The sequence below is a fragment of the Xenopus laevis genome, chromosome 6L (assembly GCF_017654675.1).
Source record: "Xenopus laevis strain J_2021 chromosome 6L, Xenopus_laevis_v10.1, whole genome shotgun sequence".
In the NCBI taxonomy this organism is placed as follows: Eukaryota; Metazoa; Chordata; class Amphibia; order Anura; family Pipidae; genus Xenopus; species Xenopus laevis.
The window spans coordinates 145,400,778-145,427,581 of NC_054381.1; the positions used below are offsets into that span (position 1 = coordinate 145,400,778).

Sequence of the window (26,804 nt, forward strand, 5' to 3'; positions counted from 1 at the left end):
TTTGGCATAGTTTCTACTCAACTTGTAAGGATCACTGCAGGAAACCTCTAGGAGAAACATATGGGAGACTTTGCATACAAGTAGTTGTATTGACCTTGATACAGATGACCTGACCCTTGCCTTCTTTTTAGATATCTCAGGTAGCTGTAACTGGTCAGGAACTCTCAAAAACGGCACTTAGTGGTTTAGCAGAATAGTGTTTTTTTATATTTTAATCCACCAAATTGCATTTTAAGAAGTCCATAAGCTATTCACTAGAAAGGCATACACAAAAGACTCTTCTGCAACACATACTGTAGTAACATAGTAAGTTAGGTTGTAAAAAGACACACGCCCATCAAATTGAACCATTTATGTCTATAGAAAACCTGCTTAACTGCCAGTTGATCCAGAGGAAGGCAAAAATAACCCTTCTGAAGCCTCTCCAATTTGCCTCAGAGGGGGGAAAATTCCTTCCTGACTCCAAAATGGCAATTGGACCAGTCTCTGGATCAACTTGTACTATGAACTATCTCCCATAACCCTGTATTCCCTTACTTGCTAAACACCATCCAACCCCTTCTTAAAGCTATCTAATGTATCACAGAGTATGACTGATTCAGGCAGAAAATTCCAAATCTTCACAGCTCTCACTGTAAAAAAACCCTTACGAATATTTAGACCGAACCTCCTTTTTTCTAATCGGAATGGGTGACCTTGTGTGAGCTGGAAGGACCTACTGGTAAATAAAAAAAAAATAACAGTGATCATGATTTTTAATGAATCAGTCCCTTAGCCATGTTTAGTAAAAAAAAAAATTGCAACAATACTTTAGGTGAAATAGCATTTATTAAATCTTATAAAATATAACAATGATTCCAATACCCATACCCATTTTATTTTGGAAATTCCAAAAGAGTTAAAAATGATTACCCATAAATATGGTTCCCAGTGAATGGGTTGGTTTCCACTCATAAACCTTGAATTACACATTTATAGCATTAAAATTGGTGCTGCTTTAAGGAATCAATGGAGCATGACATTTTTAATATGTTTATATCGGTTTTAATTAACTGGAGCTTGCTGTACATTCTGGATGACAAGCCTGATCTGCAGCCGTATTCTAGAATATCTGCTTATCAGGAAGGAAAGTAAGAAATACAAGGCATTAGAATTCACAATAAATGATGTGTTATTTTCTCCAGCACTCATTTATCTCACTTTTCTCTTCTTTCCGTTCTTATTCAGGAATCAGACATCTTAAGAACAGCACAGAGGAGAATTCATTGAAGATAATAGAGTAATATAAATGTTATATACTCCAGAGGGGAAATTATTCTTGTCTTGCTGTCTTCTGTGTTCTATATAGTGGAACTGGGACTAATGTCACTCAGTTTTCTGTTAGAATTTACATGTCATTGAATTTCAGTGAACATTGTTGACTCTAATTTAACCATCTATGTGAGTATATAAGATATAAGTATGTGGTCGTGGCACAATTAAGTCTGTCATGGCAACCCTAATATATTGATATTCAGTGCAATGTTTCTGTAACTAAGTTGTGCTGTATTGGGATCAAATTATTCAGGGCTATTGATAGATCTAAAAAACTATAGGCTAGACACCCCAGTTAACTATCCTAGAGGTCCAGTTCATATTAACCACTTGAAACTGAAATTTCTACTTCCTAAAAGTCTTCTAGAACATGGAAGAATCTTCTTTTTGGACCTTGTATCAAGAGTGCAGCCGATATCCGTGTATGGCCACCTTAAGAGCCCTAGCAGGTGATGGTATGATGCCTTGTGGTCTGAATTGTGTGTGATCTGACATGAGGATCTGATAATAAGTGAAGTTGTACTATGGCTCCTCATACTTCCACAGCTGTTGATGCCCTATCCATGCATCAAGAAGGTCATCAGCAGATAACATTTTTAGTTTGACAGCCAAACTGCCATCTAAAGTTTTATGTCATCAAGTCATAGCTTATATCCCAGAGAAACATAGTTGACAGTTAAGCTAGTATTGTCACCTATGGGTTTCCATGGAGGTAACTTCATTTGCCTACACAAATGTCTCCTAAAAATGCAACAGTCCACATTTTCAGGCAACACTTATATGAGTAAGCTATACCTGGTCCAATTTCATGTAGTAATAGCAAACTTCTACTTTGGTAGTAGCCTAATGGTCTTCTAGAAGCATAATGACAGAAGGCACACTGCTTATGTTTTTTCATAGGTCCATGTGTTAAAATGTGCTCCTTGCACTTCTATATAGTTGTGGTAAATCTGTGCAACCACAATGATTCTGAAATTCTGGGGGTAGATGCTGCTTTGTGGGAAAAGACACGGTGATTGCGCTCAAAATTGCACTTCATGCACGGCACTTGTGGATGAACATGTTCCCCTTACATTTTTTGTACCATTTTTGTTAATATTTAGGACAAAAATGTATTTTCAGAGTTTTACATCGTAATACACAGAGACTACCAAAAATGATGCTATAATATACTGTACATCAAGAAAGTGTTTGTTCACATGTGATTTAATTTACTCTGTATAATTTCCAGTAAGAACCTTAAACAGATCGCACATACACCAGGATCTAATAACCAAGCACAGAGCAGTTGTAACCTTATCAGGTGACATTTCCACAAAGTAAAAGCAAAGAAAAGACCAAAGATCTTCTGAAAACAACATACACCATCTGTCAGTTATATTTTGATGGGGAATTTATCACCAAATAGAACTTCCTGCTGTACTTCAGCCTCAATGCGGTGACTCATATTTTGTATTTAATTAAGGGCAAATCACGTAATGTTACATAAGCTGTGATGTGTGTATGTAGCGTTGTATTTAATGCACAATACATAATAAATAAGCCAAACTAGTCACAAAGACATGAAGGAAAGCAAGGCGTACTTATACAACATGTAAAGTAAGAATATTCAAATTCTTGTTTTCAATCATGTATTGATTGTGTATAAATATTTTGTACAACATCCCTGTTTGAACTTCAGTTAATTGTATGTTAATACTCTCAGGCTAGTGGTTTTGTATATTTATTCTATGCATGTTTATTACAGATTGGCGCTTCCATGACTGTATTTAAAGATAATATTAACCTGGATTCACAAGGGGGTGGCAACAGTGGCAGCAGATCATGTGGTCGTGGGGGAGCCAGAAGGACAGAGGGCTGCATATAAATTTCCCCTCTGCAGCCACTTCTGTCTGCTAAAATTTGAGCACAAGGGGTTAGGTGGGGAGGTCAAAGATTTGGTGTACATGCTGGCCCCTATGTAAGTTTTTCTGCGGGGGGCCTGCCAACCAGGTGCTCATATGTTAGAAACCACCCCCAGTGAATCTGATTGCTGCTCCTAAGAACATATGGGAAAGGTAAAGTGAGGAATGGCATTTTTTCCTTCTTAAAATGAGTATCAAGCTCACAGGGCTGTATTTACCAAATAGGAACCGGTGCCTAGGACAGCTGCTTTAGGGGGTGGCCCTTATATAGAAATAAACATTTTCGGCCTGTAACCTGCCCAGTTTTTGAACCAATCAAGTGTTACATTTGTCATGGAGGCCCTCAAATATAATAAACATGCTTAAAATACTCACTGCCAGACTGGGGGGTACAGGGCTCTTAGGGGCTGCCACCACTAAGGGCCCACAACACCCTCCCAGAGCCCCTCGCCCCAGCTATGAGGTCCACCCGAAGCAACACACCCCCTCCTTTGCACCCATAATCGGGGTGAAGGTCAAGAGGCAGTACCCAGGTTCTCAGGCTTGTCTGAATCAGTGGGACCCACAATAGTTACAGCACAGCGTTTTTTTCCTGGGGTCCCTTTGGTTCAGTCTGACCCGACTGGGAGTGGACTGTATTGAACCCACTGAGCTGGGGAAGCCTGATGAGGTGATACAGCAACCATTGTAGAGATCAGGAGGCAGTACCCGAGGTCTCAGGCTTGATTGGATCAGCAGGACCAAGGGAGCCAATGCCACCAGGTTTTTTCCCATTTTTCTTCCAGTTCGGACCTGCTGCCAATAATTAAAAACATTATTTTTTGTTAAAAAATGTGGTAAGAAAATCACAATCAGCACATTATAAAGTCCCTTTTACATTTTGGAATTAGTGTCACCTAATTTTTCTCCTTACATCTTCTGAGAATCATTGGGAGTTCACCAAAATTCATCTCCACCGCTGCTCCTTGTACTCGCCCGCTCTCTACCCTTTAGCCGCAGCATTTCCATGACACTTTTAGCGTAGATGTCCCTCAAGTTCATATTAGTGTCCGATTCTGCCGATATATTCTTCATCAGTTTTTTCAAAGCTTCCCGTTGCCGGAGAGCCGCTTCCTTGATTTTCAAAGTAAAATAGCAAGCCGCAAAGCGGTCATTAATGATTGCAATAGGAAGTGCTAATACTAATATTCCAGACAAAATGCACAGAAAAGCCACAATTTTGCCAAATGTTGTGTCTGGTCTGATATCTCCGAATCCCACTGTAGTCATAGAAGTTGTTGCCCACCACCAGGCATTAGGTACACTTGTGAATGTTGTGTCAGGGACATTGTGTTCCACAGCATATTCCAGAGCAGAAAATATGGAGATGCCCACAGAAAGAAAGAGAAGCAACAGGCCCACTTCTTCGTAGCACTGAGCAATTGTCATTCCTAAAGACTTTAACCCTGAAAAACAAGAAAATAAGGATTTGTATATTGTTTGAACTTCAATTTATTAACTAAAGATGTGGTTTTAATGGCAGATTTATCAAAGGTCGAGGTGAATTTTCGAATGAAAAAATTTTGAATTTCAAGCTATTTTTTGTGTACTCGAATAGTCCAAATTCTATTTGAATTTGAAAAAGATAGAAAATTTGAATATCAAAATTTATCATGTACTGTCTCTTTAAAAATTCGACTTTGACTAATCACCATCTAAAACCTGCCGAATTGCTGTTTTAGCCTATGGGGGACCTCCTACAACCTATTTGGAGTAAATTGGTGGACTTTGAAAAATCTAAGGTTTTTTGGGGAAAACTTTGAATCGAATTCAATCGAATGCGATATTCCTTCGATTTGAACAATTCGAATTCGGCTGAATACGAGCCTATTTGGAACCTGTCGAATTTATTCATCCATCACTTTTGATGCCAATAAAACGACTGTGTGTTGGAACCTTTGCAAGCCCTTGATAATGGTTTCCTATTACTTTCAATACTAGATGATCTTACATTAAAGGGATACTGTCATGGGAAAAAAAGTTTTTTTCAAAGCACCTCAGTTAATAGTGGTGCTCCAGCAAACTCTGCACTGAAATTTGTTTCTCAAAAGAGCAAACAGATTTTTTTATATTTAATTTTGAAATCTGACATGGGTCTAGACATATTGTCAGGTTCCCAGGTGCCCCAAGTCATGTGACTTGTGCTCTGATAAACTTCACTCTTTACTGCTGTACTGCAAGTTGAAGTGATATCACCCCCCTCCCCCCCCCCCCAGCAGCCTAACAAAAGAACAATGGGAAGGCAACCAGATGGCAGCTCCCTAACACAAGATAACAGCTGCCTGGTAGATCTAAGAACAGCGCTCAATAGTAAAATCCAGGTCCCACTGTGACACATTCAGTTACATTGTGTAGGAAAAACAACAGCCTGCCAGAAAGCAGTTCCATCCTAAAGTGCTGGCTCTTTCTTAAAGCACGAGACCAGGCATTATGACCTGAGATGGCGCCTACACACCAATATTATAACTTAAAAAAATACACTTGCTGGTTCAGCAATGACATTTTATATTATAGAATTAATTATTTGCAGTGTATAAAAATACATCATAAAAATCACGACAGAATCCCTGTAATAAAAACCAGGTCTGAAGAAGAAGAAGAAGAAGTAGCATTTTGTTTTATGCCCTCAACATCTGAACAATTTCAGAGAGTTTTTGGCTTTTAAAGAAGAGACTGTAAGGCTCAGTTAAAAACGTGAAGCGTGCATCACTGAATGCAATTGGTTTTCTCACACATAGTAGTGTTTTCCCCAGAATTCCCCCTAATATTCTGGCATTGCTGTATCTGTAATTTTTATGCGATGCATCGTAGTTACCTTGTGTGCTTACGTAGTCTCATACAGTACTCTTGGTGCTAATCAGTGGTGGCCATTGACCCAATCTGCAAAGGGTGTCCGTAGTTGCAGGATTTCTTTGCATCGATGCAGGTCCGGACTGAGAATTAAAATAGGCCCTGGCATTTCAGGTACACAGAGGCCCAATCAGCCCACATAGAGGCCCAAACAGTCCCCACCAGCCCACTAAATACTGACTTTCTATGGCACCTTATAGCAGCCCCTCTGGCATTTGCCAGAACCCAGAGATTGCCAGTCCGGGCCTGCATCGATGCATGCAGTACAATTCATAAAAACAGGAGGGGTTGGTGCATTGGCGCTCCTGTAATAACATGGAAGTGCATGGAGTATGTAATTTTATGTATGGAATTGGTACCTGCACACCTTTGCATCCACTTTAGTGCTGCAATTGCACTTGTATTTATTAATGAGTCTATGCAACCCTGCTCTTTTATTTTTAGGGAACGACATACTGTCACATCAGTCATATCAGTCAGTCATATTCTTTGAGATCTGGAGTTCTGAAAGGATCAGGCTTAAATCAATGAAATATTATCTCTTTACCTATCTACATCTTACCTATCTATAGCCGGCTCTATCCTATCTAACTGTAAGTCAGCAATAATGTTCTGAAGTCTAATCAGCCTAACAATTTCTAAGCCAGAAGGCTTGTCTGACCACCAAATATAACGCAGTGGTCTAAGTCCTAGTAAAATCGAATTCACATCAAAAATGTTTAGGACTTCACCTGTACCTGAATCAAATTAATTTTTTAAAACAAATATTTAAAAATATTGTCATGATGCTGGCACTCCTAATGCACAGTTAGCAGCGGAGGTCTTGCTGTTCATGGCATTAATATTCTCCCATATTACAGAATCTATGGAATGAACCATAAAAACTCATTGCTTCTTATCCTGATGTTAAAGGAGGCATTTTATTGGCTATACATTAGCTGCAATAGTGTAAGCTAGAATGCTATATTTATTTTGTAGAATATTTTACCATACCTGAGTAAAAAGCTCTAGAAACTCTCTGTTTGTTTAGGACAGCAGCTGCCATATTAGCTTGCTGTGACATCACTTCCTGCCTGAGTCTCTCCCTGCTCACTTATAGCTTTGGGCTCAGATTACAGAAGAGAAGGGAGGGGGGGGGGAAGGAGCAAACTGAGCATGCTCACGCCCGGGGCAAAAAGGTTTAAGATGAAAACAGGAAGTCTGATACAGAAGCCCATGAGTACATAATAGAAGGAAGAAATGCTGTGTTTCTTTTGACAGAGGACTCAGAGCAGCATTACTTTGAGGCTTTACTGGTGTATTTAGGTGGATCTTTCTGATAAGCCTTACTTAGTTTTAACCTTTCCTTTTCCTTTAAATTCTATAATTTACCCAAACGCCAAAATAGTTTCCTCGCCTCCAGACCAGTGGCACCCAGAACATTATGGTAATATATTACACATTTCAGCTTGCTCTTCTCTACTTCCCCTAATTTCCTGACGTCTCATTATAATTTCCCTTTAGTGACCTGCCATTCGTTACGTCGTCCATAGTCGTATTTTTAACATGCTTATTAATGTTTTCTGCTTTAATATAATTTAATAAGAAAAGGAGTCAAATGTGACAGAACTTACATTAACACCGGCAAGATTTGTAGAAAGGGAAAATTGAGGTCTCTCACCTCTACATTCAAACACAGAGACGTACGTTTAATTGGATACAGTCATTTTGTGCCCAAGAAAGAAACCCAACGCAATCTACAACCTACAAGAGGTGTCATTTGCATCCTTCTGCTTTTCTTCTAATATGTGCGTATAGTAATAATGTTGATTATTTCATTAATCAGACGGTTTATGCAGGGCGTTTTTCAGGCAATTTTAATTTAAAATTTAATATCTGCAAATTTGCTGTGGTTTTTTAAACGAGGTGCTATTACTGCTGATTGCTAGTAATACTTAGGGCTAGCAGATAATTAAGAAGTGAATATATTTCTATTGCTGTTCATGCAGATACACAAGGAAAGCTCTGTATACGTCTGCTGTGCATTCAAATGTTTTAGAAGAAATATTTTGCCCGAGATCCACGATGTTTTCAATTAAAAATGGCACCAATTAATTAAATCAATTAAAAATGAGCCCACACAAAGTTCCAGTTCTTCGGGATTCTTAGGGCTCTTACACATGAGCGTTTTTGCCTGCGCTCCCCTGTGTTCCGTTTTTCGGCGTTCAGCCGCAGGGGAGCGCAGGAATAGACGCATTTAATTATTTCAAATGGGGCTGTACTCACACAGGCGCATGTAGGCGCTGAACGCAGGAAAAATGCAGCATGTTGCGTCTCAACCTGCGTTCGGCGCCTACATGCGCCTTTGTGAGTACAGCCCCATTTCAAATAATTAAATGCGTCTATTCCTGCGCTCCCCTGCGGCTGAACGCCGAAAAACGGAACGCAGGGGAGCGCAGGTAAAAACGCTCATGTGTAAGAGCCCTAAGGGCTCTTACAGACGAGCGTTTGAAGCTGCGCTCCCCTGTGTTCCGTTTTTATGCGTTCAGCCGCAGGGGAGTTCAGGAGAAGACGCTGTACTCACAAAGGCGCATGTAGGCGCCGAACGCAGGAAAAATGCAGCATGTTGCGCCCCACTTGAAAAAAAACTGAATGCGTCTACTCCTGCACTCCCCTGCAGCTGAACGCATAAAAATGGAGAGCAGCTTCAAACGCTCGTCGTTAAGAGCCCTTAAGGAACTGGCCTAGCAGTTGTTACAGTGACCCCATGGCAAATGAACAAGAGAAAAGCTGAGCAAAAACAATAATAAAAATCATGTCTCTGGGTTAGGGTCACTGACCCATTTGAAATGTTCAGCTAGATGCCCTTTTCTGAAGAACTGCTATAAGCAATGTGATAAATACGGTTTATGGGGTTTATAGACAAACTAATATCGAATTGTGTTGTTGCCTTTGCTTTGTACTTTTTTAGGACTTTTATTGAATAATACAGGCAATGGACCTGTTATCTGGAATGCTCGGGACCTGGGGTTTTTCCGAATAACTGATCTTTCTGTAATTTAGATCTTCATACCTTAAGTCTATTAGAAAATCAGGTAAACATTAAATAAACCTAATAGACTGGTTTTGCCTCCAATAAGGATTAATTATATCTTAGTTGGGATCAAGCACAAGGTATAGTTTTATTATAAAAAAGAAAAGGGAAATCATTTTGAAAAATTTGGATTATTTGATTATAATGGAGTCTATGGGACACAGCCTTTCCTTCATTTGGAGATTACTGGATAACGGGTTTCCGGATAAAGGATCCCATACCTGTACTGCTTATAAAACTGCTATAATTAGATTTTTTTTATCTACATACACCTCATTATAGTAGTGACTCTCTTTATTTAATTTTGTTTATGTTTTATATAAAGAAAATGGATCTTTATAAATCTATTAGAAAATTATTTAAACATTAAATAAACCCAATAAACTGGTTTTGCATCCAATAAGGATTAATTATATCTTAGTTTGGATCAAGTACAAGGTATAGGATCCATTATCCGGAAACCCATTATACAGAAAGCTCCAAATTATGGAAATGCTTTCTGCTATAGATTCCATTATAATCAATTAATCCAGATTTTTAAAATGGATTTCTTTTTTCTCTGTTATAATAAAACAGTAGCTTGTACTTGATCCCAACTAAGATATAATAAATCCTTATTGGAAGCAAAACCAGCCTATTGGGTTTATTTAACGTATTCACACAATTCATTTAATACACATACATACAATACACATACATAAAACACACATACAAAACACATGCATACAATAGATATACAATACATATACATACAATTAGTGATGGGCGAATTTATTCGCCGGACGCAAATTCTCGGCGAATTCCCGCGATTCACCGCCGGCGAATAAATTTGTGAAACCGCTGCGAGAATTTGCCAGCGAAAATTCACCGGCATCAAAAAAGAACTGGATGAGGGCTTCCGTTTTTTTGACGCCGGTGCATTTTCACCAAAAAAACTGACGCCGGCGTCCAAAAACAGATGCCGGCGTCAAAAACTAGACTATTTCGCTGTTTCGTGAATTTCGCTGGAAATTCGTGAATTTTTCGGCGAATCGAAACGGCCCAAATTCGTCCATCACTACATACAATGCACATACATATAACACACATACATAAAACACACATACAAACAATACACTTACAAAATGCTGACTGATTTTTACACGAAAACGCTGATGTCTGCCGTCTAACTCCTTCCACTGCTGTGAAATTAAATGACCGGCGTCGGTAAATATTATTGAACAATGAGAGCTTATCTTACAAAGCACATTTAAGGAAATTTGTATAATAATAATAATTTGTAAATCTGGAAGCCGTGCAGCTGGAATTCAGGTAAAGAACACTTGAGCCCATTTAAGTAATTAAAGCCTTTCACAGACAAATCACAGGAATTACACGAGCTGAGAAATCAAGTGTAATCATTTCGCCCAGGCTCTTGCTGCGGTCGGCTACAAGGGAAGCTTAATTAAACCCCGATGAATAAAGTTTTAAATGACTTAAAAAAAGGGGGAGTTTGTCACACTATACATTGCAGGTATTCTTATAGAAGTGATATTGTTCATGTGTTTCTGCTCATTTTCCTTAAATAAAGCTGTGACTGAGGCTGCTAATTGGCAACTGTGTATAGTCTAAACTTGCTACCGAGGGTGTGAAGTCGACCGATCAAAAAGCTTGAAGAGACACAGTCAGCAGAAAATAAGTTTCATTTTCTATTGATATTTAGGAACTTTTTCTTGTTCCCAGTTCCTGTGCATTCCCAATCATTTTGGTAGGCAGAACTTGGCTGTAAACCTTTTGCATTGCAGTTGTTACCAATATTATCCAGGCCTTTTGAACGGCTGGCAGGCTGTCCCTACTAAAATATTCTATTAATAAATTGTGCATCTCTACTACAGGTATGGGGACCTTTTATCCAAAATGCTTGGGACATGGGCATTTCCAGATAAAGGATCTTTCTGTAATTTGGATCTCCATATCTTAAGTCTACTTAAGGATTCAGTAAGGATTAATTAAATCTTAGTTTTGATCAAGTACATGGTACTGTTTAATTATTAAGGAGAAAAAAGAAATAATTTAAAAAGAAAAAAATAATAATTATTTGATTAAAATTGATTCTATGGGAGACAGCCTTCCCGGAATTCGGAGATTTCTGGATAACGTGTTTCCGGATAACGGATCTAGTGGCTACAGTTTGTTGGAGAACAGAGAGATGAGGGCGGTTGAAAGAGAAATCCACAGGTCACCAAACCCACTGACAATAACTCCCAGCATTCCCTTCTAGTGCAGTTGGTGAGGGGAATTTTGGGAGTTTGTTTTGTAAGGGCTCTTACTCACGCGCGTTTTTACCTGCGCTCCCCTGCGTTCCGTTTTTCGGCGTTCAGCCGCAGGGGAACGCAGGAATAGACGCATTTCATTATTTCAAATGGGGCTGTACTCCCCCATTTGAAATAATGAAATGCGTCTATTCCTGCCCTCCCCTGCGGCTGAACGACGAAAAACGGAACGCAGGGGAGCGCAGGTAAAAACGCGCGTGAGTAAGAGCCCTAAGAGTAAACAAAAAAAAAAAAAAGATTATGCAGGAAAAATAAATTTTATTGCTGCTTGTAGTGATTCACTGCAAATTTCCGCGCTTCGCCAATAGCGAATAAATTTGCGAAATTGGAGAAGGGAAATACTTGAATTTTCCGGAGAAGTGAAACACGAAAAAATCACCCATTACTAGCTGTTTGTCCTTGAATTGAATAAGACTACTTGAGGCAAGACAATCATGACAAACTTGGGTTTATCTACAAACACCACGGCATTTGCACCACTGGGATATACGGCGCAGTCCTTTTGAATTTTCACAGTATTCATTAAAGCTACTTGAGTCCAAAACTGCCCCTTGCACATTCTGGCATCAGGCGCCAATGCACCCCAAGTGTTTGTTAATTAACCACGGTCAAGTGTAGCAAGTAACCACATGGAAGCCTCAAAGGTGCCAGAAGCTCCAGGGTTCCCAATGAACGTTGCATAAAAGCCTGCAGTAAAGAAGAATCAGGTTTAGATTTCACTTTCACCTGGGCACCAGAAATGACACCATCGGGAAACGTCAGCACAAATTTCAAACTTTTTGACACATTGGACAAGAATTGTTAAACAAAAATGACCTTACCAACATGCATTGGGAGACACAGGCTTGGCACATTAAAGGAAATGTTCAGTGTAAAAATAAAAACTGGGTAAATACAGTAGATAGGCTGTGCAAAATACAAACTGTTTCTAATATAGTTAGTTATCCAAATATGTGATGTATAAAGGCTGGAGTGACTGGATGTCTAACATAACAAAACAGAACACTACTTCCTGCTTTTCAGCTCTCTTGGTTTACACTGGTTACCCTGGTTACCAGGCAGTAACCAATCACAGACTTCAGGGGAGGCCACATGGGTCATATCTGAGCTGAATGCTGAGGATCAATTGCAAACTCACTGAACAGAAATGTACCATGTGGCCCCCCTTCAAGTCGCTGACTGATGGTGGCCATACACGGGCAGATAAAGCTGCCGATATCGGTCGTTTGGACCGATTTGACAGCTTATCTGCCCATGTATGGGGACTTCCGACGGGTCTTCCCGATCGATATCTGGCCACGATATCGATCGGGAAGGTTGGATTTTTACCCGACCGACCCGTCGGAGCCGCTTGGCGCATCGTAATTCGATCGTTCGGCCATACGGCCGAATGTTTGAATTACCCCCGATATAGTCATGCAGTTTAGTGGCATATCTGGGAAAGATCCGCTCGTTTGGCGATGTCGCCAAACGAGCGGATCTTTGAGTCTATGGCCACCTTAACTCAGAGCTATTGAGCTGAAAAGCAGGAAGTTGGATTCTGGCTGTTTTATTAGACATCCAGTCACTCCAGCCTTTATACATTACATTTTTGGCTAACTAACTATATTAGAAACATTTTTTATTTTGCACAGCCTATCTATTTACCCAGTTTTTATTTCCACACTGAACTATTCCTTTAAGGCAAGAAAAAACTTTGGTTGGTTTCCAAAGTACAGACCAGAAGAGTCGGATTGGCCTAGCGGGACACCGGGAAAAAACCCGGCAGGCCCCAAACTTCATGGGCCCCCTCCAGGCCAGACCCCCTCTCCCGATATTCAGGTTAAAATGTTTTTTTTTTTCCAGCGCTGCGCATCGCCATCTGCGCATGCGGGGGGGGGGCTGGTGTGGGGGCCTGGACAGCAGTCCCGGTGGATCCCTGCACCCCAGTCCAACCCAGTTTGTACTTTCATAACCCACCTGTGCTTTAAATTAGTAGCCCAATTTGTCTGTAAAACTGCCAATCTGGCCCACAGTTGCTTCTTTACCTGTGCATCTGAATGAGACACAAGTTTGGGGTGGGAGGGATACATGTATGTTCCTACCCCCCCATGAATACAGCCAAACAGAGGCCTCCCTCTTACATCCATAGTTACCCTATAATTATTAAATGGTGGATAAAAACCAGGATGACTTCCATCTGCAAATGTTTGCACCTTCCAGAAAATGTCTGTATTGCCTACGTCAGTAATATCAGCCTCACTCTGTAGATCAAGCAGGAGAGCGGCTCAGGAGCACTTGCACTGTCAATGCATGAACATGTTCCACCACTCACATAATGCACACTGCTGCTGGGAGCTCAATGAATGAGACTGCTCCGGATTATAAAGGGCAAGTGAACACAGTTCTAGCATTTAATGCACTTAATGCACATTGTTACTAGTGCTTTAATGATTTTTAATGCACTTTAATATTTAGTACACAGTAGGCAGTGCAGGATTGATGTTAAATGAGGGGCTTTGATTTGGCACATGACTAACCCCTGGTACTATCACCTCAATTTTTGTGAAATAGATTTAAATGGATTGAATTTGATGAATTCTGGAAGTTTTCCTCTCTTCTGTATATCAATACAGCTGGCCTGAGAATAACAAGCTAATGCAGGGACAAGTAGCCAGTGGCAAGTTGTGAAGCTAAAGGGAAATATCTGAGGATGATGAGGTCAGGTGATCTAAATTAGGGCAGGTATGAGAGGTTCACAAATGAAAATAGAAGGTTGAAAGAAAGGAGAGACTGCAAACAGCAGGTTCAGGAACAATCAGTCTCGACTCAAAGAACATGATCAATATAACTCAATCTATGACTATGGTTACTTTGCATTGAAATAAAAGACTTGGACCATGGGCATAAAGGAGATGTGTCAACACATAAGTGCAATGACATTAATTCATGTCAGTTCATGTGCAAAGATGCCCTGGAATATTGAGGTGCCAAGATTATGAGCATGGAGAAGACTGACCTTGCAGAAGTGTCAATAGAACAGGCCAAAGAACCTAAACTATAAAGCTCTGCACAAAGTTCTCTAGGAGCGAATGTTTCCAAAGGATAAGAATTCTAGAATTCATGGCTGTACACTGGAGGCTGGACCAGATCTTCAGGAGGGGCAGAATAAACTAAATATTGAAAGAATGCAATAAAGTGGACTTATAAACTTGATTCATTTCACGCACCCCAAAAAAATATTTTTGAAAATCCTCAGGACAGGCTTACAGTCACCCCAAGAGCCACCCGGAACATGCATTATAGTCTTGTAAGTTTTATTATTATTATTATTACACTGTTTATCTTACAAGGAGGGATGAGAATTATTCAAATTGATTTTCTGGAACATAATTAGGTGCAGGGAATTGCAACAGTATATACACAGTATATATAGGTGCAGGGAGTTGCAGGGAAAAGTTTTTCTTTTTAATCATAGCAGGGCAGGGCAGGGCAGGGTGGAAGAGAGAACACCAATCGGAGCAGTGAGGCAGAAAACAGTCTGTGCAGGGAGAAACCAATCACATCAGGGAGGGGGGAAGCAAAGAACCCAACATTGCACATCAGGGAGGTGGGGAAAACCATCAGATCAGGGAGGAGGGAAATGATCAGTGCTGGGAGGGGGGAATCTATGAATGCAGAGAGTGGAGAAACGATCTGAGCAGGGAGGGAGATGAACAAGCAGATTAGACGGGGAAGGAGGAACAGGGCAGACCTCTGGATTTTTTGGGGGCCCTAAAATGAATTTGCTGTTGGGCCCAGTAAAATCTACTTCAGCCAATGGATCTGATGCATCATTGCTATAATTATTAGGGATGCACCGACCGAACCCCCGAATCCTTCAGGAAAGATTCTGCCGAATCCTGAACTGAATCCTAATTTGCATATGCAAATTAGGGGTGGGAAGGGGAAACCATTTTTTACTTCCTTGTTTTGTGACAAAAAGTCACGAGATTTCCCTCCCCACCCATAAATTATATGCAAATTAGGATTCGGATTAGGTTCGGCCAGGCAGAAGGATTCAGCCGAATCCTGCTGAAAAAGGCCAAATCCTGGCCGAATCCCAAACTTTATCTTGGATTCGGTGCATCCCTAATAATTATACAGTGCATTGCCGTGCAGAACAGTAATCACTGGGAAAAGCGGGTATTATAGATATATAGTAAAGGGGTGGTTCACTTTTTAGTATGTTATAGAATGACCAATTCTAAGCAACTTTTCAATTGGTCTTCATAATTAATTTTTTATAGTTTTATCGTTATATACCGTTATCTTCTGACTCTTTGCAGATTTCAAATGGGCATCGCTGACCCCTTCTAAAAAACAAATGCTCTGTCAGGCTACACATGTATTGTTATTGCTAATTGTTATTACTCATCTTTCTATTCAGCCCCTCTCCTATTCATATTCCAGTCTCTTATTCAAATCAATGCATGGTTGCTAGGGGGATTTGGACCCTAGCAACCAGATCCCAAGATATTGTGGGATAATTGTGTTGTTGATATGAATGAATTTTGTTCCAACAGCACCACCTGCTGGTCAGTTTCCCACCAGTCTGACCACCAAGTAGTCAAGGAAGTTGTCAGGAGAAAGAAAGCGGCTGCTCTGATGTTCTTCTGCTTAGGAAAGATTTGAGAAAGGTTTCTAATTGTTTTACTAAGCAGAAGAACATCAGAGCAGCTGCTTTCTTTCTCCTGACAACTTCCTTGACAACTTGGTGGTCAGACTGGTCTGAAACTGAGCAGCAAGTGGCGCTGTTGGAACAAACTTTATTCATATTAAAGAGGTTGTTCACCTTCCATAAATACTTTTTTTTACTACTTTCCATTTTTGTTTTATTTTTTACTGTTTTTGCAAAATCTCAGTTTAAAGTTGAATGTTCGTGTCTCTGGCGTTTCAGTCTGACAGCTCAGTAATTCAGATGCAGGTCCTGAACTGTTACAATTATGCAACATTTAGTTGACTTATTTCTCAGGAGCTTCTTTGGAGTATTAGTAATAATTGTATCAATGCTAACAGCTGCCTGTAATGAAACAGGATTCTGCTTAGCAGGGACACAGATAAGAAACGTATCAACTAAATCTATCAATTTAGGACAGTGTAGAGGGTCGGCGACCCCCTCTCCCAGGTGAAAAATGAGACTTACAATTCAGTATGAAAAGAACGGTGACACATAGAAAAGATAAAGTAATAGGAAAAAGTCTTTATTTCTGGTGATCTATCTGAAACCAACTGAACTGAGAAAAGTGTTGGAAGGCGAACAACCCCTTTAACAGCACATGTATCTCTTAATATTTTGGAATAAAAAGAAAATAAATAATGAATGTAAATTGCAAAAGTTCTTTGAATAGCACTCTCATCAATTTTACATTCACTTGTTTCCAAGGTTTACTTATCCTTTAAGGTATCATTTATAGATTGTAACTTGTCAAAACAAAACAACCAAACAATTACAATTAGGGCATTTTCCTCTGCTGCAGTCTCAATCAAATGTGCTGATCCTTGAACAACAACCAAGCTAAATAAAGGGTAACTAAGCTGCAAGGAGTATAGGTTACCTGTTGAATGCCTTCCCAGTTTCAGCATCCTCAAGGACCTCAGAAGCCTTAGACTCTGCACAATTCTCCCCACGTTCTCTAGCTCTGTGCTCTCCCCATACAAGTTCTCCACTATGAGGGTGATATAAAAGGGTAAGATGGCCACCATGTCTATGATGTTCACCACACTCCTCAAGAAGCGGCACTTGTCTCGCACACACAGGAACCTCAGGGCCAACTCCAGGGTGAACCAAGTGATGCAGACATATTCCAGGGCGTTGAGCAGAGGGGCGTCTATAGAGTTCACCTCGGACGAGATCAGCACCATGTTGGCTATGGAGACGACAATGAATGTCATAGAAAGGCTCCCAAAGGTCTTGGCGGCCACAGAAGATCCAGGTTTTTCCAAGATATCCCATAAGGTTTGTCGGAAATGTTCCAAGACCACACCAGAGAAGTCTTCTTCTTCAGCCTCAATATCTTCTTCATCTTTCTTTATGTCTAGTGACTCACTCATGAGCTTCTTCCTATAATATCTCTCTCTACAGCAAAGGTCTATGCTCAGCTCATCAATGCCCCAGTACTGGATCTCCTGCAGGAAGGACACGGCACAAAGCTCTTCCATGACATGAAGGTGCCCAGTCTTGTAGAAGTTCATGATGTACTCAAACATTTGGGAGCTGCGGTCAAAGAAATACTCATTGTCCAATAAGTTGGCATCATCACACAGATCATACACCTCCTGCCCAACAGAGGAGGACAAGCGTCCCAAGCGCGTCTCTGGGTGGTTGGAGAGGACCTTCTGCGACAGAATAAATCGCCTCCCCCCGACGTTGATGGTTAAATGATCCCGGGGTGCCGGACAGTGCTCGCTGCAGAACACACTGGAGTCCAAGGAAAGAGCTGAGTCGGAATCATTATCATTATCGCGGATAGAGCAGGAGGGGAAGACTTTGATGACACTTTGAGACCCAACTGCCAGACCCCCTTCCTCGCTGGCAGCTGGGATCTCCGCGCAGAAGAGATGCGGCAGCATTGGGAGATTTAAGGCAGATCAGTTACAATGAAGAGTTAATTGTAGCCTTTAAATACATACACCAATTCATTGCCAGGAGCCGCTGTCGCTGGGGAGAGCGGAGGAAAGTTGCCCCGACACGGAGGAATCGCTGTCTCCGTCTGTTCTGATGATGAATAATCGCATGAGAGCTTTCAGCACCGTCACAGCAGACAGCGACACGTGCGGCTTATGGACTGGAACACCAGCGACTCCGGTGTCGCCAAGGAACGACTGTCTGCTCTGTCTTTGTCATGCAAATCGCTGCAACTGGAGGGGCACTCTCCAATGTTGCCCACACCCCTCTCTTTAAAATAAGAGGGACTTTGAAAAGCACTTTAAGCTTTCTTCCCAACATTTTTAGAAAGAGGAGCGCAGGAAATCTATGACCACGCCCCTTTTTTGTGGACACGCCCCTCATTACAGTGTCCAGTTCGCACAAATTTGGCAGGTTATGAAAGTTTGAACACATTTCTGTTTTTTTTTTTTTTTATGTTATCACAGTTTTGCTACTGAAGTTGAATTTCCTTTTAAAGGAGAATTCAACCCTAAACTGAAACGGATACTGTCATGGGAAAACATGTTTTTTTCAAAATGAATCAGTTAATAGTGCTGCCCCAGCAGAATTCTGCACTGAAATCCATTTCTCAAAAGAGCAAACAAATTTTTGTATATTCAGTTTTGAAATCTGACATGGGGCTAGACATATTGTCAGTTTCCCAGCTGCCCCCAGTCATGTGACTTGTGCTCTGCTAAACTTCAATCACTCTTTACTGCTGTACTGCAAGTTGGACTGATATCACCCCTCCCCCCCCCCTGCAGCCTAACAACAGAATAATGGGAAGGTAACCAGATAGCAGCTCCCTAACACACGATAACAGCTCCCTGGTAGATCTAAGAACAACACTCAATAGTAAAAGCCAAGTCCCACTGAGACTGATTCAGTTACATTGAGAAGGACAAATAACAGCCTGCCAGAAAGTAGTTCCATCCTAAAGTGCAGGCACAAGTCACATGACTGGGGGCAGCTGGGAAACTGACAATATGTCTAGCCACATTTCAGATTTCAAAATTGAATTTAAAAAAATCTGTTTGCTCTTTTGAGAATTGGATTTTAGTGCAGAAGTCTGCTGGAGCAGCTCTATTAACTGATGTGTTTTGAAAAAAAAAACATGTTTTCCCATGACAGTATCCCTTTAAAAAAACCCTACCCCCCGACCCTACATAGACCCCCTCCCTCCTCTCGCCCAGCCTAAGTGTTACCCGGGCAAATGCCCCTAACGTTTCACTTACAGAAAATTGCTCCAACTGCGCATGTGCCGACATGCCGTTCTCATTCCGAAGATTACCGAAGCGACTGAAGATGGCGCCCATGAACTCCGATTCCTGAATCTGCACCGAGGGGTAAGTAAAACGTTAGGGGCATTTGCCCCGGGAACACTGGGGGGAGGAGGGAGTGAGGTCTATGTAGGGTAGGGTTTTTTTAAGTTTAGGGTTGAATTCTCCTTTACATGGATTGTTCACTAGTGATGGGTGAATAAATTTGGCAGGCGTGAATTTGCGGCTTTTCAACGCTAGCAAATAAATTTGTGAAACTGCAGGGAAAATTCACTGGGGAAAAATGTGCTGCATCAAAAAAAAAAAAATTGCCACACGTCAGAATAGTCGCACACATGAAAATTGTGCGTCAAAATTATTCGGACGCCCATTGACTTTAATGCATTTGAACAAAATAGGCTCAAGTATAAAAATTGTTGCGGGCGTCAAAATTGGCGTACGTCAAAATAATTTTGACGCCCATCGACTTCAGTGCATTTCACAAATTTTTCGGTAAATTCGCAATTTTTTTGGGCGAAACGGGACAAATTCACTATTGTACACCTTTGATTTAACTTTTAGTACGACTTGATATTCTGAGACAATTTTCATTGGGTCTTATTTTTTTCATTATTTGTGGTTTAAGAGTTATTCAGCTTTTTATTCAGCAGCTCTCCAGTTGGCAATTTCAGCAGTCTGGTAGCTAAGGTCCAAATGACCCTAGCAACCATGCCTTAATTCAAATGAAATACTGGAATACATTTAGGAGAAAGCCTGAATAGAAAGATGAGTAATAAAAAGTATTACTGTACATTTGTAGCCTTACAGAGAATTTGTTTTTAAAAGGGGTCAGTGACCCTCATTTGAAAGATGGAAAGAGTTAGAAAAAGAAGGCAAATAACTTCAAAACTATAAAGAATAAATAATGAAGACCAAATTAAAAGTTGCTTAGAATTAGCCATTCCATAAAATACTAAAAGTTAACTGAAAGGTGAACCACCCCTTTACACTGTTAAACTGTTACAAAAGTATCTAAGTATGAATAGGAGAGGGTAATATGAATCAGAGAGGGTCTGAATAGAAAGATGAGCAATAACAATACATCTGTAGCCTTACAGAATAGAAAAGTATTTGAAGTTACAAACCGTTTATGAAGTCATTTGCTGCTCGATCAGACAGTGATCTGGTTTTGCCACTTCCAGAATAAATGTATCATGTAGAAAATGAGGGTTCACTGGAGAGCAGATATGTTCAGTTTCTTAAAGGAACTTTATTCAAGGTGCATAGCACAACATGTTTCAGACCTATTGGGTCCTTCCTCTGGTGCTCTCCATTGAACCCTTATTTTCTACATGTAGCCTTACAGAGCATTGGTTTTTTTATTAGATGGGGTCAGTGAACCCAATTGGAAAGCTGGAAAGAATCAGAAGAAGAAGACAAATAAATTGACAGCTATATAAAAAAATGACCATTTGAAAAGTTGCTTAAAATTAGTCATTCTCTAACATACTTAAGGTAATCTTAACAGTGACCCACCCCTTTCACAACATTTAATGGGTCACAGTTTGGATGTTTTGGATTTTATTCTGTGGTTCAGCTCTTAACTTCCTTTCCTAATTTGTAGGATGGACCTTCTGGTATGTTTCAACTCCAATCCAAAACCCACCTGAAAAACTATTTCCCAGGATTGTCCAGCCTCTAGCTTTAGAGTAAGGACAGAGACACGCGCTGCTATTTCGGGGAGATTAGTCACCCAGCGACTAATCTTCTTCAGATGACTAACCCCCCTGAAAAGCCGGCAGGATGGCACTCAGAGTGCTTAGTTTTCCGAAGTCGTCCGAAAACCGTTAGCGGCGTAAATTTTTTTTAAACAACTGCTAATTTTCACCGGCACATTTGCGGGCAACTCGCTAATTTATTCACTAGCAGCGAAACAGGCAAATTTGCGCCTGGCGAATAAATTCGCCCATCACTACTAATGAGGACTAAATCTCCCCGAATCTTTGTGCGTATCTCTGCCCTAACCACCCTATATCTAGCATCCCACTAATTCTGTAACGTATGCTGGGGTTGTAGAATGGACTACTGAAGATCACCAAATCAACATTTTCCCAACATAGGACCCTCTAGTAGTTCTCAGACTCCTACCCCCTCCATCCCACTGACCATTAAAGACTGTTGTAACCAGGGGTGCTCCGCCAATGAGACGAGCTGAGCTGCTCGTCTCAGCGGCAGCGCCAGAGAGGATTCCAGGGGCGGCAAAAAGCTGCTCCTGCACCTTTAAGAGCTGAATTTCTGTTTTTTAAACCGGAAATTCGGCTGTACTATTGCGAGAGATTCCGCAATAGTGTTCCTGCCTCCCCTCCCGACAGGTAAGCCGGCGAGGGGGGGGGGCATTGCAGGAGTCGGGTCAGGCGGCTCCTTCATCAGAAACGGCGCTGGTTGTAACTAAACTACAACCAGGAGTGTAAGTTGCCTTGAATGCAAACTGTAAAATACTCTAGAATAAACATACAAACAAAACACTGAACCTTATTTCTTAACCCCAAATACCCTAAGCAAGAATGAACTAATCGGCCCAGTGTCAAACTGGACTGGCAGGACACCGGGAAAAAACCCGATGGGCTCCCCGCTGGCCCAGCCAGCCAATAAGGCTCCCCCTTGAAAAAACACTTACGCTGCTACACCTCTGCATAGGCGCGGTTCAAAGATGTTCGCGGACGCGCACGCCACACCATCATTCGCGAAAGCGTGCGTCCGAACCAACATTCACTGAGGAATGCAGAGGGAAACCATATGGGGGCCCCCGGTAAATGCCTGGAGGGGCCTTCATGTGGCAGTCCCGGTGGGGCCCCATTACTCCAGTCCGACCCTGAATTGGGCAGTGGACTTTTAGTGGTTATTGAGGAAACATTCCCATAATCTGTACAGCAAAGGAGTATTTATCATTGTATTTCAGCAATAATGGGAACCCCTTAAAGGGAAACTATCACAAAATTAAAAATGATCAATATGAATCATTGCATCATTGCAAGTTAATCAATTCTCTAAATACAATGTATTAACAATTTTATATGGTTTTCAAGATTTTCAGCTATTATACTGGTCCCACCAGCAGCTGCTGATCTCCTATCTGGCCTCTGGCAGGCTCTGCGTAGGAGTCAAATACATTTGATTGACAGGTCTGCCTTTGTGCTCATTGGCTGTTACTGCTGTCAATCCTCAGCCAGCAGGGAATGGCAGGAGATTTATCTATGTGTGTATGTGCTGGAATGGTCAATTAACTCTTTAAAGCCACTGAGCTACCAGTCTGCAAAGAGGAGCCTGATGAAGGAAACTCCTTATAGTGTGTTACTAATGATAACTGTGGGCAACTAAAATATATAAACTCTATTATTCTATTATAATTAAAGCATACTTCATAAATGTGTGAAAAAGGCTATTTATGGTACAGCGAGTTATAGTTCTGTTCTAGTTTAAACAACACAGTCGAGGCACTTCTACAACAGTCAGTGTTCACAGAAATAATTGATAATGTTATACGAACACATTCAGTTGTAGAAGCGCTTGGATTTTAGTGTTTAAACTAGCACAGAACTATAACTCTGCACCAAAAATAGCATTGTGGCATTTTAGCAAGTATGATTTCATCATAATAGAGTATTTAATATTTTTTTTGTACAAATTATGCACCCTGCATTATATTGTGTTTTTCCCCCCCATCTCCTTGCTCATATCAATTTTTGCACATTAATCTTCTTGAAGTCAGTGGTGTAATTACAGCTAACCAACCCCCCCCCCCCTGCAAAAAAATCTCCAGGGGGCCCAGCTTGCTGACCTCTCCTCCCCTTCAGCCCCCATCAGAAAGCATCGGCTCCGCCACCGCAGCTTGATTACTTGCGTCGGTCAGCTTCTTGGCTACCTCTGCACAACACACGCTGGAGTCCTGCGCGGGTCCATTTTTTGGAACCCGTACCTGCAATCCGCAACCCGGACCCACATTCTCACCCGCTTGGACCCGTTACCTGACCCGCAAGTACCTTATCCGTAACCCAGACATAGCAAGGTGTTGCCACTCCCATTCAGCAAGTACTTGAACAGGCTCCCAGAGAAAGGATCCTTAAAGACTGTAATATTGTTTCTTTAATTTAAAGGGAAAGTAAAGTCAAAAATACAATAAGGCTAGAAATGCTGTATTTTGTATACTAAACATAAACATGAACTTACTGCACCACAAGCCTAATCAAACAATTAATTTATGCTTTCAAAGTTGGCTACAGGGGGTCACCATCTTGTAACTTTATTAAACATCTTTGCAAGACCAAGACTGTGCACATGCTCAGTGTGGTCTGGGCTGCTTAGGGATTGTCAAAACAGCATAAGTCAAATAATATCTGCCAGAAGCCGATACAGCAAGACTGATTAATAATCAGAATATGCAGACTGTACTGGGTCCTGTGTTGTCATGTAATCTAATGTGGATTTGATCGTTTTTGTATTGTTTAATAAAACTTTCTCTAACTCTGCAGAACCAGTGGCTGCAGCAAAATAATCCTCCAAATAGAATCCCAGTTTATCTGTTTAAATCTGGCTCCATGATCTTTGTCCCTGCAGCTGGAGTTGGAAACAGTAAAGGGGATGTAAAGGCAAAAATAAAATCCAATACAAATCTCAGGGAAACAAACAAAGCTGCTTGTGTTCTGCATGGTGGGATGTAAGGAGGGGGCTCCCCCTGCTGTTTATAAGTATGATTGTTTCCCTGCAGAGCAGTTAGGGACCGTCTGACAATTCCTATCCACAGCAGTTAATGAAGGTAGAATTTCACTGCATACAGTCAGGTTTCTTATAAAAATGGTACACATTTTTTAATTAAAGTATATTGAAGATAGGTTTCTTTTTCATTGAGATTACATTTTTTTGCCTTTACTTGTTAAACAAATGTATTTGAGAATATTATAATTTTTGCCATATCCGTCCATTGATACAATTTGATTTTCATGATAGTTCGTCTTTAAATATCAATTGAAATGTTTTGTTTCTCATACTGAAAATGTTCCATTGGAAGCCATAATATTTCTTCTAGCCAAGGTTTCTTCTAGCCAATTACAAGGCTGTGCTTCAACCATTATGTACAGCAACTTCATCTTTTACTATTGTAATAGTGTATACTATATAGTCTATATAAGCTTTTATCTCTCTCTCTCTCTCTCTCTCTCTCTCTCTCTCTCTCTCTCTCTCTCTCTCTCTCTATCATCTGTCTATCATCTAATTTATCATCTAATGTATCATCTAAACTATCTCCAGGAGACTCCTGAGAGGTGTGAAGATAAAGCGTATGATGCCATTTAAGGTGGTATTTATTCTGTTCTTATTCCCTCTCCCCACGCTACCTATGAACTTATTTGTTATTCTGTTGGTTATTCTCTCCCTTGGGTTTAAGGGGTGGTTAACCTTTAAGTTAACTTTTAGTATGTCATAGATTGGCTAATTCTAAGAAACCTTTCAATTATTTATTATTATTATTTATTATTTTTTATAGTTTTTTAATTACTTGCCTTCTTCTTTTGACTTTTTCCACCTTTCCAATGGGGGTCACTGACCCCATCTAACAAGCACATGACCTGTAAGGCTGCAAATGTATTGTTATTGCTACTTTTTATTATTCATCTTTCTAATCAGGCCTCTCCTATTCATATTCCAGTGTCTATTTCAAATCAATGCATGGTTGCTAGGGGAATTTGAGCCTTAGCAACCAGATTGCTGAAATTGCAAACTGGAGAGCTGCTGAATAAAAAGCGAAATAACAAAAAAAACCCACAAATAATAAAAAATGAAAACCAATTGCAAATTATCTCAGAATATCACTCTCTACATCATACTAACAGTTAACACAAAGGTGAACAACCCCTTTATGAAGCCATTAGTACCCGTAGCATTAGTCAGAGGGGAATGGTATTCGGCGCAGGAGTTCACGCACCCAATTTGTTTAATCTGTATTTAAAAATTTAAGAGACAGACAGTGAATTTTAGATGGCACTATAAATAGATAATAATAACAGTCATATATTCTGATTACAGTAATTGTCAGTGTGGAATATCCATACAAATTGCACTTTTGCTGGAGACAGTAAAGCACCTGCACAAACTGCCTTGATGAGCGACGTGATCATAAATAGATGTGACGCGGCTTCTTCACTGCTTTGGCGGCTGATGAATCTGATTTACCCTTTAATGAATCGGGAAAAGTAAAAAAGCAAAAAAAGCTCGATGATTACTCAATGTTCTTCCAATTGTGAATGTAAAGTCCTTTTTATTTCTTGGGTTAGAGTTAAAATGAAATTTATGTCAGACTGAAACCGATTGATGTTTGGGACTTGTGGGGCTTTCTTTGTTCTTGTAATAGATAGAATTTCATCCCTAGTAGAGTATTTCAGCATTGTTACTCTGCGGCTCTATCGTGTACATTACTTGATCTTTAAAAGGCACTTTATGTTTTCTTGCGTCAGGTGGATTCAAAGCCTCTGATGGAGAATTCTTTTGATCAGTCCTATCCAACTGGAGGCACCCAGACCAGATGTGGCCCTCCAACAGATTTATGTGACAGTTAGACTTAAAGGGCATGTATAGGCAAAAAAATAAAATCCAATTTTTACTTTCTTTAATGAAAAAGAAACCTATCTCTTATATACTTTAATTAAAAAATGTGTACTGTTTATATAAGAAACCTGACTGTATGCAGTGAAATTCCCCCTTCATATACTGCTGTGGATAGGAATTGTCAGACGGTCCCTAACTGCTGAGCAGGGAAACAATCATACTTATGAACAGCAGGGGGAGCCCCCGCCTTACTTCCCAGCCATGCAGAACTCAAGCAGCTTTGTTTATGACGATCCCTAAGCAGCCCAGACCACACTGAGCATGTGCACAGTCTTAGTCTTGCAAAGATGTTTAACAAAGTTCCAAGATGGTGACCCCCTGTAGCCAACTTTGAAAGCATAAATCATTTGTTTGATTAGGCTTGTGGTGCAGTAAGTTCATGTTTATATTTAGTATACAAAATACAGCATTTCTAGCCTTATTCTATTTTAGACTTTACATGCCCTTTAAGGCTTCCATAGAAAAAGAAGAAAAGAAAACCAATGTAAATAGGGACTCTGGACTATATGCCGAGATGTACGGATCAGTCCTTTTACATACCTCCCATCATTTTGGAAATAGAAAGAGGGACAAAAAGAAAATGTTGACCACTCCCATTTTTGTGTCCACACCCCCTAATTACCATGTTCCTATTACAAAATGTGGCAGGTTATGAAAGTTTGAACACATTTCTGTGGTTTTTATGTTATTATAGTTTTGCTAAGGAAGGCGGATTGCCCTTTAAGCTGC

General features: G+C 40.5%; 1 protein-coding gene across 1 annotated transcript; it reads right to left on the bottom strand.

Annotated features, from left to right (window-relative positions):
* Nucleotides 1-809: 809 nt before the first annotated feature.
* Nucleotides 810-18,544, bottom strand: kcnv1.L (potassium channel, voltage gated modifier subfamily V, member 1 L homeolog). The gene is made up of 2 exons (XM_018268215.2): nt 17,069-18,544; nt 810-4,663 (listed from the first exon to the last, which is right to left on the bottom strand). The coding sequence occupies exons 1-2, from the start codon at nt 18,081-18,083 to the stop codon at nt 4,155-4,157; spliced, it is 1,524 nt and encodes a 507-aa protein (XP_018123704.1). The 5' UTR covers nt 18,084-18,544; the 3' UTR covers nt 810-4,154.
* Between the last annotated feature and the right edge of the window lie 8,260 nt (nt 18,545-26,804).

What these genes read in the sequence shown, in the direction of transcription:
- kcnv1.L (XM_018268215.2), bottom strand. Translation starts at nt 18,083, where the DNA reads ATGCTGCCGCATCTCTTCTGCGCGGAGATCCCAGCTGCCAGCGAGGAA. An exon ending in ACTGGGAAGGCATTCAACAG is followed by an intron (nt 4,664 to 17,068) that starts GTAACCTATACT and finishes CTTGTTTTTCAG; the next exon opens with GGTTAAAGTCTTTAGGAATG.